General features: G+C 37.5%; 1 protein-coding gene across 2 annotated transcripts in view; it reads right to left on the bottom strand.

Annotated features, from left to right (window-relative positions):
- The window catches only part of ABCA8 (ATP binding cassette subfamily A member 8), a 68,720-nt gene that overhangs the window by 41,711 nt on the left and 11,593 nt on the right, over positions 1 to 15,416 (bottom strand). For both annotated transcript variants that reach the window (XM_059380070.1, XM_059380069.1), the window contains exons 5-15: positions 14,403 to 14,506; positions 12,976 to 13,202; positions 11,102 to 11,243; positions 10,586 to 10,771; positions 8,055 to 8,202; positions 5,950 to 6,118; positions 4,097 to 4,155; positions 3,048 to 3,158; positions 1,825 to 2,000; positions 1,011 to 1,130; positions 630 to 768 (exon numbers count right to left, since the gene is read on the bottom strand). In XM_059380070.1, coding sequence (XP_059236053.1) covers positions 630 to 768; positions 1,011 to 1,130; positions 1,825 to 2,000; positions 3,048 to 3,158; positions 4,097 to 4,155; positions 5,950 to 6,118; positions 8,055 to 8,202; positions 10,586 to 10,771; positions 11,102 to 11,243; positions 12,976 to 13,202; positions 14,403 to 14,506 — 1,581 coding nt within the window. The remainder of the gene's footprint in view (positions 1 to 629; positions 769 to 1,010; positions 1,131 to 1,824; positions 2,001 to 3,047; positions 3,159 to 4,096; positions 4,156 to 5,949; positions 6,119 to 8,054; positions 8,203 to 10,585; positions 10,772 to 11,101; positions 11,244 to 12,975; positions 13,203 to 14,402; positions 14,507 to 15,416) is intronic.

Below are 15,416 nucleotides of genomic sequence, written 5' to 3'. Positions count from 1 at the left end.
AGCCAGGGAGGTTATGCACAGATGTCTTCTAATATAGACTATCATTATATTATTTATTTTAATTGACCAAACACCAAGATCACTTGAATATTTCAAGTTGATTCACCTTAATTTTGTGTAAGGGGATTAATGTAGTAGAATATAGATTTTCACTTTACAAGAACTGACTTTCCTGGCAGATCATGTCCCAGTGTAATCAAATGATACAAAATTTGGGGAGACACATGGAAAGGGTTGGGAGTGACTCTTTGGGCCCAGTTCATGTCATTACCTGTGGTCCAGATTGCCAGATAAGGCTAGATGACCACATCATCATCATTATTATTATTATTATTATTTTAATTTTATTTATTTATTTGACAGACAGAGATCATAAGTAGGCAGAGAGGCAGGCAGAGACAGAGAGGGAAGCAGGCTCCCTGCTGAGCAGAGAGCCTGATGCAGCACTCCATCCTAGGCTTGATCCCAGGAACCAGGGATCATGACCTGAGCCAAAAGCAGAGGCTTTAACCCACTGAGCCACCCAGGCGCCCCTAGATGACCACATTATTAAATACAACTGCTGAGAATACCAATCCAGTCTCCTACTAGAGACCTCATCAGGACACTTAGCGGGAGTCAAGAGTTACCAGCCAGAATGTCAGCCTCATCCATGAACTGGGTACTGAAGAGGATCACACGGTCTGCTTTCCGCTCCTTCAGGAGATTCCAAACCTTGTGCCTTGAAAAGGGATCCAATCCAGCAGTTGGTTCATCCAATAGGAAAACCTACCAAGGATCGATGTATATAAAGGGCATTTCCAGGAAAGTGAAGTTCTTCCAGAAAACATGCAGAAACCATATTGCTTATATATTTTAAAGGATATTATAGTTAGGACCAGGTTATTATATTTAATGCTCTATCACAACTACTTTATCACAGGTGTTTTTTGCAAATAAAAGATTTGAACTACTACTAGAAGTTTCATTTTTAAAAATTTGAATTCATCTCTAAATTTAGTCTGACTTACCTGAGGATCTCCTAAAATGGCAGTTGCAAAGCTGAGTTTTCTTTTCTGCCCACCACTTAAGTTTTGAGCCAGGACATCTTGAATATTTTTCATCTCCAATTCCAGCAAGACTCTTTGTATCTAGCCAAATGACATTTATGTCACAAAGCAAGATTTCTTTTCTTTTTTAAAAAAAAAAAGATTTTATTTACTTATCTGACAGAGACAGAGAGAGAGGGAGAGAGAGAGAGTGAGAGCACACAGCTGCAAGAGCAGGACAGGGAGAATCATGCTCTCTACCAAGAAGGGAGCCCAATGTGTAGCTTGATCCCAGGACCCTGACCCAAAGTCAGAGACTTAATTGACTGAGCCACCCAAACACCCTTTTCCCTTTCCTTCCTTCTTCCTTCTTCTCCCTCCCTCCCACCCCTCCCCCTTCCTCTTAAATTTGGAAATATAAGGCTATGAAGTGTAATGGTTAATGTAATGGCTGGATTTGGAAGCCATACCATGTTAACTAGCTGTGTAATCTTGGGCAAGTAAGTTGCTGTTGAACTTCAGTTTTCACATGTGTAAAATGGGGATGATAATGTACCTATTTCATAAAGTTGCTATGAGGAGTACATCAATTATTATATTTGAAATTAAGGATAATGTTTGACACATTATAAATCATACATAAATGTTAGCTGTTATCTAAATTAGACTTTTTTTTTTGGTCCAACATTTAGACATGATTTGCACAAATATAATTTAATGAAAGCTTAAAGAATTCCATGCACGTAGAGTCAACAATCTCATTTTAACCAGTACATTAGTTCTAACTATTTAGTACCTCTTTGTCGACTTCATGTGACTGAATGCCTTTTATTTTAGCAAAGAGCCTGAGATTTTCTTTCACAGTGAGGAAGTCAAACTGAACATTGGACTGTGGACAAATTCCAGTAAGCTTGATGATATTCTCTAGGTCACTTATTTCTGAAAGTTTATTGTTATAAATGGTGACTGAACCTATAACAAAAGTTAAAAGTTAGTATTAGGGTAATACTTGAATTAAGATTTTCTAGACAGACTCTTAACTCTAGAGAATACAGTGATGGTTAACAGAAGGGAAAAGTCTGGGCGGATGGGGGAAATAAGTGATGGGGCTTAAGGTTGGTGCTTGTGATGAGCACTGGATGTTGTATGAAGTGTTGAGTCACTATAGTGTGCACCTGAAACTAATGCTGCACTGTATGCTAACTAACAAGAATTGAAATAAACACTTACAAAAAGATCTTTCTAGATGGAGAATCACTGTAATAAATTACACAAACTGTAATTTGTTAATTACATCTTAGACACATGATTTTCTCTTCAAGCTTTTTACAATTCAGGCGTTATGAGCTTCTGTTATAGTTGTGTGGTATACTGGAAAGAAAAAAAAAATGCCCCATCTGCAGATTTTCCCATCACGATGTCATCCATTTATCTACCCCTTCCTAGGTTTGCTTATGTAACAAACAGAATCCTAGCAAGTGGGACGCAAGCAGAGGCTGTGAAATTGCCTCTGCACTGGGATGAGCCTTCTCTTTGCTTCTGGGATCATGGATCCCTGGGTGAAGAATCCCAACCAGATTCTCAGAAGATGAAAGTCCATGTAAGCAGAGAGGAGCAGCAGTCCTAACTGAAGCCCTGTATACATGAGTGAGGACACACCAAAACATTCAGCACCAGCCAATGAAGCCCAGAGAGAAACACTGCCAGTCAACTCACAGAATCATGAGAAACAATAAAACATTTTTTATATAAAGCTAGCTAATGTGGGGGATGCTTGTTATGCAGCAAAAGCTAACAGGTACAAGTTCAAATGTCAAATAGTAACTAATGACCATGACAATGGTTCTCATAAACAACTCAAATTTCATATATGCCAATTAAATATCACATACCTCTATCGATGAATACTATAACTTCCACTTTTCCATTGTTGTCTGTGTTTGTAATTGATAATCAGAAGGACTTTATATTAACAGCTGATTTACATGTTGACCTGATTTTGGGAAAATAAAGTCTTACCTTTGGTGGGAACAGATAGCCCACTAAGAATATTTAACAGTGTTGATTTTCCAGCTCCACTGTGACCAAGTATTGCAGTGATTTGACCTTCATATATGTCAAATACCAAATCTAGGAAGAAAAAGAAAGGGAAAAAAGGTGGGAGAAAGAAAGGAAGGGAAAATAGTAGGGAGACAGGAAGAAAAACAAAATCACAAATAAAACTGTATTATGGAGCTAATGGGCTGCCTTTTTATATCATTGAATGGCCTTGTTCTCTAAATATTAATACAATGGGTTATTACATTCAAAATAAAAATAAAATGTGCTTTTATCAGTTTATATGTCTACCCTGTTTTGAAATTTTGAAATTATGTGGTTTCTCAGCAGGTTACATATCTAATACTCCCAGGTTTATTGACATTGCCTGGAATATGGCAGGATGGATGTTAATATTTATGGACTAATAACAGATTAATGGTAACAAACAAAACAAACTAAAACAAACAAACAAACAAATCCTTTGAAATAAATTTCTCTTTTTTGCACAAAAGAAAAATATACAATATCTACAACAGCTTTGAAATGACAGAAGAAAAATTTGAATTTGTAGAAACCAACCCGCCCCCCAAAATCCCAAGACTACCTCACTATTACACATCTTTCAAGTACATCAAATTCTAAAACATAATAATTTTTTCCTAACTTTTATTCCATCAAAGCATGTGTTAGAAGGGAAATTTTGTCATGTGGCCCAAATAACTCATTTCAAATCTGAAATACCACCAGTAGCTGCTCACCAAGAGCAAAACGTATAGAATTAGGGGTGCCTGGGTGGCTCAATGGGTTAAAGCCTCTGCTTTTGGCTCAGGTCATGGTCCCAGGGTCCTGGGATCGAGCCCCACATTGGGCTCTCTGCTCAGCAGGAGCCTGCTTCTCTTTCTACCTGCCTCTCTGCTTACTTGTGATCTCTCTGTCAAAAAAAAAAAAATCTTAAAAAAATATATAGAATTAAAAATCACAAATCAGTATCAATATAATAACTAAATCTTCTTTTTTTCCCCCCTTACCTTTCAAAGCTTCTATTTTATCAGGCTTTCCTTTATATTCTTTTGTAACATTTCTGATTCTGAAAAAAAAAAGATATTTCAAGGTATGACAGTTTTATTCAGTTTGTAATTCTAAATTTGGTTGACAGGATTGAATAAATCTTATCCTCAGGGCATAGGAAGATCTGGGATTTCACTCTCATGAAGCCATGGTTATGTGAGAGAATCAGCTAGAATACTACTTCCCAGTCCTGGGTGCACATTAACATCACCTGAGGAATTTTGTAAATTAACCTATGCTTAGATCCTATCACCAGATCTTCTGATTCCAAAGATTAGGGTATAGCCTGGCATTAGTATTGAGGACAAGGATCTTCTCTAAATTGCAAAGCCAAAGAAGCTAGACCAACAGGTAACATAGCATCCACAACTGAAAGGTTCATCATGAACTACTGTGTCAGGTTGGAGGTATCTTGGGTTATCTTGAGTCAAGGTCTCCAGAAGTAGGTTAAAGGGTACAAGGGTAGAGTAAGGAAGAGAGGCAAAGATGGTAACAGTGACAGCATGGGTTTTACGTCTTACCTAATTGAGCTTATACTATCTATACCATTTAGTAGCTATTACTTTAATCAATGTACATATCCCAGGTTTCAGCTTTTGAACCTGAAACTTTTGGGTATTTTAGGGTTGTGTTGAAGGATGAGTGAAATCTTTCATCTTCCATGCATAGTGCCTGGTACACGATAAATATTCAATAAACATAAAATGGTACCAGTTAGATTATGTTGATTATGATAACAGAAAGGAAAAGAACATATGCCTGGTGCTACTGTACATCTGGAATCCTAGGCACTTAATTGGTTTTATTCTATCAGGTAGATATGTAATCCATAAACTAAATCAAATTTATGTTTCTTATATTGTCATCTACTATTCATCAAATGATTCAGGCTCCATTCATATTGGATTGTTTGATTAGATTCTTTACTCTATTTTAATCCCATTTACTATCACTCCATAGCACTTATGGTTGGGTGAGATGCTAAAGAGATAGAAGAAATACAAAAGAAAGACAGAAACACTAAATAAAGCCATTTCTTTGCTCCCTCTCAGCTGTTCCACTGAAAGTTAAACCTAGCTTAGGCCACAGGACAAATGTAAGGATAGAGGAACAGGCTAAAATAAAATATGGAACAGGCTGAAATAAAAACTGACACAGGCTTTGGAAGCTCTGTAGGGTAGGGTAATCTGAGACCATTCACAGAGGGCTGACGGTTGGGGAGTCATTGATGGGCAAGGAGAATGTGAAAATCCTGGGATCTTGAGGACTTTCTCCTATATCTGGAAAGAAAAGTTGCCTGCCTCTAACGACACATACATCTGGGAACCAGGATGTGCATGACACTCTAAGGCACACACCTTCCTTAATTCCCTTTGTGTCTGTCTCCAGATCCTTTCTCCCTTCCTCTCTCCTACTCTTAGCAATCAATAGAAGAAAGAGAAAAAAAAACTGCAAGAAAAAAGTAGGGAGTATGATAAAGGAGGAGAGGCAAAGTATGAATAAATGAGACCAGGTAAAGAAATGAGAGAAGCCAAGGACGGAGAAGAGAGACAGCAGATAAAAGATTGAGAATCCAGGCAACGTTTTCTTCGGATTATCTTTGTTTGGTGAAATCTAAGTTTGCATTTAATGTAAATATCATGGTATGAGATAAAACAGGTGAAAGGAATTTTTCTCTAAACTTGAAGTGGGAAATGATGAAGGTAGTGTGGAGGGGGTTAGGTGGAAGCTGTCCTTAGGGCAAAAAAGAGAACCGTGCTAGCCTCAGGGGCTGTTAGCTTCTCAGTCTTTGGCCTGCTCTCCATCTGCATACCTGATAGCTTCTTTTCCATGGAATTCTGGAGACACTGGTTCAAAGGAGTCATTAGATGAAGGATCAGAGTCAATTTCATCTTCAAGAACCACATGATCAGCTTTTTGTTGCCGTGACCAAAAGGAAGACTTCAGGAAAAAGAAGGGGGGGTACCCATGTCCATATTCATCTACATGAACAGGAGACAAATATTGGGTCAATCACCAGTTTAAAAGAAAGAGTCACCCTAATAAAGCAGAGCAAAGTCACCTCTTTGCCCAGACACCCGAATGCATCATCAACACAGGAAATGCACACGTTTTCCTTGATAGGTGTAGTCCGCATAAGGAAAAAAAAAATCACTAAGATGTCTCTATTATAACAATTGTGCCTACAGGAAGAAAGGCAACTGGAATTTTAAAATATCCAAGGGGGATTTTAAATGTTAAGACTTTTCTTGACCCTGAGAAAGCCAACTATTGGAATATAAATGCAAGACTTGCCACGCATGCCAAATGTTATCTAGGAGTCCAGCTGTCACGTCGCCCACAAAGGGAGAACAAATTGAGAAATCAAGAATTTGTATCCAGTAATATTGGATACAAATATTCCAAGAGGAAACAGAACAGGATTTAATGAAAATGAGGGATACACTGTAAGAAAGGAGAGAAAGGGGTAAAATAATTTATTGAAATTTAAGAGAGGAATTTTTTTTTTTAAAACTCCTTTATATTTATGTTTTATCCCATCCCTAAATTATAACTTTCCCCTGAAGCAAATTTACTCTGCATGACCCCTTTCTGGAAATAAATCCACAATGTATTTGCATTTAATTGGCATTTCTATTTCCCTACAGGTGGAGAGACATTATGACGCAAAAAAAATTACATTTCGCTAATATTCTGCAACGACCTCCAGGGTAATAATGATGCGTTTTCAAACGTATATGTACTTTTCCTGTGTTTAGTCATTCCTTCATGCAATATTGATCAAACACTCTCTAAACACCTGCCAATTGGTATGTTATTAGTTAGGACTTAATCTCTTTCCCTTCATGAGAAAATCTAGTGAATGAAAGCATAGAGTTTGACTGGGTCCTTTCTACCACCAGATTCACCATTGCATGATTCTGTTATTTTAGTCAGTTAATCTTCCTTTCTTCGTTCATATTGCTCATCTTTCACAGAATTTTGAATAAAGTCACCTTGTTAGAATTCAGGCTTAATGAACAGATGGTACAAATAATTCCAAGTGTATCATAAATGTTCTAGCCAAAATTGTAGATCCTGGCATCTATTATTCTGGACTTTTCGGAAAGGCAGAGACAGTGACTGTTCTTAAGGGATTATCTGAAAACAACAACACGATTGATTCGCTGTTTCTAGACACTTCTCAGCACCTTGGCCCTCACTCTTTCTCGTCTGATCTTTTGACCAAGTGTTGAGTCTTAAAAAGAAGAATGCTCAATGTGTTTATTTCATTAGTAATTTCCATAATTTTTACAGCTTGATTGAAGTATGACTAACAAATAAAAACTGTATATATGGAAGTTGTATAATGTGATGGTCTAATACAGGCATTTACTGTGAAACATTACCACCATCCAGCTAACTAATGTATCATCACCTCACATGGTTATCATCTTTCTGTGTGTGCAGTGAAAACACCTGAAATCTACTATCGAAGTAAAAACATATAACCTATTGACTTTCCTAGTCTGGGAGACTTTTAAAAATGTACATACCCTCATCCCACCACTGACAAAATGAATCATAATCTCAGGGTTGAATTGGAACCACCGAGCAAAATAGGCAAAAGCAACCGTAAATTTCCATGACTGAGTACCAAGCCAGACGCATTTAGGAAATAGCTTTCTAAGCATCTCTTTAAAAAAGAAACAAACTGCATTTAGAACACAGTGAAGTTCAAAGATCAGTGACCCTATAAACAAAATACAAGCTGTAGTTCTGCAGTCAAGTAACAAGAAATAAAGAACTAATGTGGCCGTTGGCAATGACCTTGTTTGTTGCCTTTGACGCACAAAGTAGTTTTCAAAATATAAATAACACATTTGTTAGATGTGTCTTTAGGAAATGATAATCAATTTTAATCATAACTGTACTTACTTGGCAAAATTTTCTCGAAATAAATTGTCAGTGCCATATAGAAGAGAAGATCAAAAGCCAACATGAAATTTGTTGCTATTATCAGATTTGAATAGTCCGATGGATTAGGAAATGCATTAGAATTCAAATCATAGTCCAAGCGCAGAAGCTGAAAATTAAGAAGTAATTAATGAAAGGATATCAGGTTTGCGATAAATGGTTAACAATTGGGTTTAGCATAAACGTGTAAGAGCTACTTTTTGCCTCTTATGGGGAGCACAACGTTGAGTGAAACTGCCTTCTTTACAATTCTCAAATCTTGTGGAACGTGTGTAACCTAACCATAATGAAATTAAGTAATTGCTGTGGTTAAATTATGTTCCAAATGAAACTAGAACATTAGGACTATTACAGGATTTTTGTTGCCTTCATGCCCATGGTTCTTGGTCACACCACTTCACAGAATAAAGAGGTAGACCAGATGAAAAGTGGTGGGCAGCAAGGCAAAGTTTATTGAGTGAGCGTACAATGCTCCCGGAGAGGGAGGGGGACTGAGAGAGTTGCCATTTTGGTGTTCAAGTCTAGGGTTTTTCTGAGGTTTTTGCAGATGTATCTCGAGCATCCTGAGTGTGGGTCCCTGTTCATTGGTCTCTAAGTTGTGCCAGTGAGGGCTCTGATCACACACCTGTCTACCTATTGTGTTATCCACATATTGATGGTCTTTGGGATGACATTTGGACATGAACTGCAACTTGTGGTAGTGACCTCACATTTTATGGTTAATTGTTTTGTTTCAGGATGTTGCAAAAGTCACTTCTGCAGAGGCTGCTAGTCTGGATGCCATTGTGGTCTTCTGCAGTCCATAAAACAAGATGCTAGTGTGGTTTCATCTTAACTGTCTTGGCTTTCTGTTTTCTTGTTGGGGACCTTGGCCTGACTACCTAAGTGTTCACTGAACTCCTAATAGGAGGAGGCAGGGAAGTATAGGAGATGACATTTGAGCTTAACCTTAGATAAATTTTTACCAGATAAGACACAGGACAGGAAAAAGGTGTGGTCCTGCTTGAAAATGGCTTCATGAGAAAGAATTCATGCTCTTAGAAAACTGGTATGTTTAAGGAGAACCTATGGGGAAAGTGGGGTATAATGTTCAAGTTAACAGGTCTTTTATAATGAATAAACTTTTCACTAAGAACCAAATAGCAGATATGTATGCAAGGACCAAAATTGCCATTTAATTGGAGGGATAGCAAAGTGAGTTCAATGTGAGAACCAGATAAACAGAAATGACATTTGAGGAGTAGAAATGTAATTTGCTCGTCAATTATTATGGAAGTTTCATTTTTAAGGATTTTATTTATTTATTTAACAGAGAGAGAGAGAGAGAGATCACAAGTAGGCAGAGCAACAGGCAGGGAGAGAGAGGGAAGCAGGCTCCTTGCTGAGCAGAGAGCCGGATGCGGGGCTTGAACCCAAGACCCTGGGATCAGGACCCAAGCTGAAGGCAGAGGCTTTAACACACTGAGCCACTCAGGCACCCCTAAGGTTTTAAGTTTTGATTTTCTTTTCTTTTATACAGTGGTCTATACATTCACTTGTTATTCAATTATAAAGTCAAAATAAGAGCTAGAATAATTAGAATTCAATCTGCAATATCAAATCCATATTTAATCAGTAGCCAAAGAAAATGCTTTAGATCATTTCTGAAGAATGATATGCTGACCTTCTATTTTTTTTTTTCACTCACCAAATGGCTTATTTTGCTGAGTTCAGTATGCCCAAAGCTTTTAAAAGTTCATCTTTGAGAATCATCTGGGTGGCTCAGTCGGTTAAGCCACTGACTCTTGGGTTTTGGCTCAGGTCATGATCTCAGGGTCCTGGGATTGAGCCCCACATTGAGCTCTGCACTTAGCACAGAGCCCACTTGGAAGTCTCTCTCCCTATCCTTCTGTCCCTCTCCCCTACTTGCTCTCTCTCAAATAAATAAATAAATAATTTTTTAAAGTTTATCTTTGGGGCACCTGGGGGGTCAGTTGGTTAAGTGACTGCCTTCGGCTCAGGTCATGATCCTAGAGTCCCAGGACCAAGTCCACCATTGGGCTCCCTGCTCAGCAGGGAGTCTGCTTCTCCCTCTCACCCTCTCCCCTCTCTTGCTCTCTCTGCCTCTCTCTCTCTCAATAAATAAAATCTTTTTTTTTTTTTAAATTATTTATTTGACATAGAGAGAGATCACAAGTAGGCAGAGAGGCAGGCAGAGAGAGAAGGGGGGGAAGCAGGCTCCATGCTGAGCAGAGAGCCCAATGCAGGGCTCGATCCCAGGACCCTGAGATCATGACCCAAGCTGAAAGCAGAGGCCTAACCCACTGAGCCACCCAGGTGCCCAAAGCAAATAAATAAAATCTTTTTTAAAAGTTCATCTTTACAATGTAACAGTAGTCTGCACTGAGGCTTTGAATCTGACAACGCTAATCATAGAAAAGACTATAAACAACAGAATTCCAGACAGGAAAAATGTTTCTGAAATGCTATCAAACAGTTGGGCTGTTTCTCACCTGGGCCATTCCAAGTGTGAAGGCAAAGGGGCTAAGAAAGCTTAAAATCCACTCCAAGGACGTAGGAAGTTGTCTGTACAATGCTGTAAATCCCAAACTTCCCCAAAAGACCGTGAGAAGGAACACGACCAGACCAGTGAGGAAAGATTTCTTGACCAAGACGCTCATTAGAAAAGCCAATGCTATCTAAAATGAGAGACGATCCAGTTGGTTTATATTTCCCTAAGGATTATTTTTAGCAGAACGCAATAAGGAATTGTATATATAAAATTAGAGTTACATTTTTTGTCTATAATACAAAACTGTGCTCTATAAATTGCACTCTAAGTTGGCATTACAAAACATTACAAATCTTAAAAAAAAAAAAAAACCACTACAAATCAAATACATGGATGTTCTCAAGCAAACAGTGGATAGTGAAGAAAAGGGAGATGGGGAATAATTACCTGTTTAGAAACCAACACTTGATCCTTAGGGTAAGAGTTGGATGGAAAGCAACTTAATTCACCAACTCACCAAAGACAATCCATAGAGAAAGAAGAGGGTGAAGATCGCTGTGAAGCCAGTCAGAATGACAAACTGGACAGATTTTATAATGAGTGCCAAGGAAAGTGCCATAACGAAGATGAAAACACCATAGAGCAGACCCCAGGAGAGCCTAGGACAGAAACAAGATGTTATTTTAGAATTTCATGTTCCACTGAAAGGAGGATCTAGAATGGATTCTAACTGTATTCATTGATGCATTCATTCTTTTAGTAGATACTTACTGAGTTTCAGGATATGTAAATATAAGGTAATTATTTTGGTAAAAATCCCTTAGGAATTAGGGATATTTTTTGTCTTAAAATTAATTACAGAAAAATACACACACATACATGTACACATGCGCGCGCGCACACACACACACACACACACACATCACTGTGAGGAAAAGGAGAAAATAGTCTTCTAGTCTATTTGATTTTGGTTCAAACATGTTTTTCTGCTGCATTCATATTCTGTGACCTTGAGCAAACTCTGTAATCCCTCATCTTTTTTTTTTTTTAATTGTTCTAGACACTGGGAATAATACCACAGTATTGGCTCAATGAAGTTATATCCAAGTGGGACATAGTCCAAGTACATCATAACTCAGTGAATCTCAGGTCTTTTCTCCTCTTTGGGGCCTCTCTAGGGGTGAGGAGCTTCATGGATTTCCTCAGAGATATAGGATAGTTCACCTTCCTTTGTTTAATTCTCTTATCATGTTGATGAACATTCTTTAAAGGGTATAATGAAATAATGAAAACAAAACACCAGCAAAACCAGCAAAACAACAGCCTACATGTACGGCAATTACTCTGCACTGGAAAGTGTTTTCATGAACTTAGCAAATATGAAATCATTCTATTTTCACAAAGGCTCTATGCAGAAGTGTCATTATTTTCTTCATTTTCTAGACAAAGAACCTACTGAACAAAGATTTGAAGTACCTATAATTTCAAGTCCAGGCATTCTGGCTCTAGAGCTGTTAGAGTTCACAGCTCTGCCATACATCCCTCCAATATTAATTCAATAAGCAGTTCAATATTGACTAATACCATTCTCTTCCAGACTGCAAATTTATTGTCATTTGCATATTCCATGTGGCTTCCTAGCCTCTGTGTTATTTTACTTCCTTTTCACTACCTTCACACCACCTCCATGTTTTTAAGTCATTCTCAAGTTCTCTCTCACACAGGAGGACCTTGTCCATGCTTGGAATTACACAGCTTCTGGCATTTTAAATTCAAACTACCCAGCCCCTATTCACAAGCCTCTTCTGCCAGCTTGTTCCTTCAAATATATCAATCAAACCCCACCTTTAGTCTCAAAAGAGCTCCTTGTCTTTGACCTCTTTTTTCTCGCTTCAGTCCCATGCTGGCTTGAATTCTATTTCCAATCAGCTTTGACACCCAAATCTACCATTTCTACCACACTCTTACCAGTAGACTCAACGGCCATCCCTCATTATCCCTACCTCACAACCAGTAGACTCAACGGCCATCCCTCATTATCCCTACCTCACAACCAGTAGACTCAACGGCCAACCCTCATTATCCCTACCTCACAACCAGTAGACTCAATGGCCAACCCTCATTATCCCTACCTCACAACCAGTAGACGCAACGGCCAACCCTCATTATCCCTACCTCACAGCCACTATCCAAACCCAAACATGCTATTCTTTCTTCAGTCTGAGAAGCACAGTAACTCACAGCCTTAACTTGGCAAGTGTTACATCAATGACAATTTATCTCAGTCATAGGGAAGAGTTAGAAAATGATTAGGTTTGAGTACTGATGCTCTGAAGAGGCCCACTTTTCCTAAATCCCTACATTTATTTATTTGTGCTATGCTTTACTCACCAGAATGCGGAATCCTGAAGACCCATCATCCTCATCAAGCCCTTCATCTTTTTCCTCTCTCTTGTAACATTAAGAGATGCATAATAAGTGAATGAGGAAAAGGAAATAATGCAGAAGAAAATGAAGAAATCAGCTTCAATGCCCCCCTGACTGACAAAGGGATGTATCTTCATATTTTTTCCAGTAACGGACATCAATTCCTCCATCACTGAATGATTTGTTGCAGTCTGAGAAAATACATTAATAAAAAAAAATTGTATATTCATGGATGTCATGCTCTGTTTTCTTTCAGCCATCTGTTTTCCTCTGAACACAAAACTGTTAAGTCTGGATCTGATGCTAGTCTAAATTTTCACTTCTGTGTTCCACCACTGGACCACTGACTCCAGGCATTCTGAGCTTCTCACAGTTCTCAAAATTGACTATGTGTTTTATCACCTCTCTGTCTAACCCTGCCTTATAATGTGCCTGACACATATTAATGACCTTATATACTTGGCGACTCTTACCTCAAGCTTCATTTAAATTTAGATTTAAATTTAAGTGATGTAAATTAGGAATTCTCCCATGGCATTTTAGGCTGAGAAGTTAAGCCTATTTACTTACAGACACTTTATACCCCCCTGCTACCCTACTTTTCCCTTTCTAATGACTTGTTTTTAAAGTTTTTATTTAAATTCTAGTTAGTTAACAGGTGGTATAATGTGGTTTCAGGAGTAGAATTTAGTGATTCATCACTTACATACAACACCAAATGTTCATCACAAGTTTCCTCCTTAATCCCCATCACCCATTTATCCCTCCCCTACCTCTCGTTCAGCAACCCTTAGTTTCTCTTATGGTTTGCCTTCCCCTTTTTTTTCTTCCCTTATGTTCATCTGTTTTGTTTCTTAAATCCTACATATGAATGAAATCGTATGTTATTTGTTTTTCTCTGGCTGACTTATTTTGCTTAACATAATACATTTTAGCCCCATCCAGGTCATTCCAAATGACAAAGTTTCATTCTTTTTGATGGCTGAGTAATATTTCATTATATATCTATATCTATATCATCTATATCTATGTCTCTCTATATATCTATATCTATATCTATATATAGGTCTATATCTATATCTATATCTATATATAAAAATCACAACTTCCTTAAGCATTCGTCAGTTGATAGACATTTGGGCTCCAATAATGTTCCTACTGTATGCCTGGCATCCTGACAAGGCTAAATTCTTGGGAGAGAAAATTTTTCTTTTATTTATGTCTGTAGCCCCCATGACATATAGAAGTTTAAATAAACTTTGTTGTAAAGAAACCAGTGATTAAGTGAAAGAACAAACCTACCATTTATATTTAATTTCATGAACATTTTGAGGCCTCTAATAGCATTGATCTGGATGCAACATCAGTTAGCATGGAACATTTGTACTCACTTCTATGATAGCTGCATTGATAGCAGCTTGAAGAGCCACAAAACCTCTCGCCCAGTATTGTGAAACTTGGCAGCTAACATTTTCAGTCATTTCAGAACAATGAGCTTTAAGAGAAAAAAAGAAACCCATATATATCACTATGTATTATTTCAGGCCTTATTATAAGAAACAGTGGACTTTACAATGGTCGCACATTATAAATGTTGTTATTTTCACTGAAGGCCTATGAAAACATAAACCGGAGTGATGATTCTCAAAGTACAGCAGACAGAGCACATATAGGGGATGTTCTGCATTAAATTAGAATATACTATGCTCTCTCACACTACCTTCCCTGTTTCTTCATCCATCAAAAATTTTGTAAAGTTCTTCTCTTCTATGATTTTGTATTGTCAAAATAATCTTTTTATATTTTTCAAAGGTTAGTAGGTCTCATATGGATTGAGAACTAGAACTTTGCCTAATATTACATACAACACAGGCAATAATGAACAACTGGGAGTTCAGAGGAGATAACTTACTATGTTTAAATCATGTCAATCAGAACATCTTTTGAAGGAAAAAAAAATCTTACTGAAAAAAAGAAAAAAGTCTACCAGTCTAGTGAATATTAAATTGCATTAAAGAGATGGTGATATTTAATGTGAAAAATTTAAATTGAGTATTGGAAATAAATGCATGTTTCATTAACATTTTAAATAAAAATCATTGGAAATCATTCAGGCCTACAAACAAAGATATAATCAACACATATGTACCCATGGCCAAATTTTATAAATGAAGAAATCATTACAAATCCAATTGGAATCCTCTGTATATTGTCTATGATCTTACTGCTTTTCCTAGCAGCAAGCTCCTAAGAGGCTAACTGCTTTCCTGAACTTTGTGTTTATATATGCCATTAAGCTTCTATAATGTATCCCCAAACCACACATGTAATTTTAAATTATTAAACTTTATATTATCTATCTTATTAGAGTCATCATTCTTCATTTTGCTTCATTTGTTCTATAG

The sequence above is a fragment of the Mustela nigripes genome, chromosome 16 (assembly GCF_022355385.1).
Source record: "Mustela nigripes isolate SB6536 chromosome 16, MUSNIG.SB6536, whole genome shotgun sequence".
Classification (NCBI taxonomy): Eukaryota; Metazoa; Chordata; class Mammalia; order Carnivora; family Mustelidae; genus Mustela; species Mustela nigripes.
This window is presented reverse-complemented; position numbering and strand designations above follow the sequence as displayed.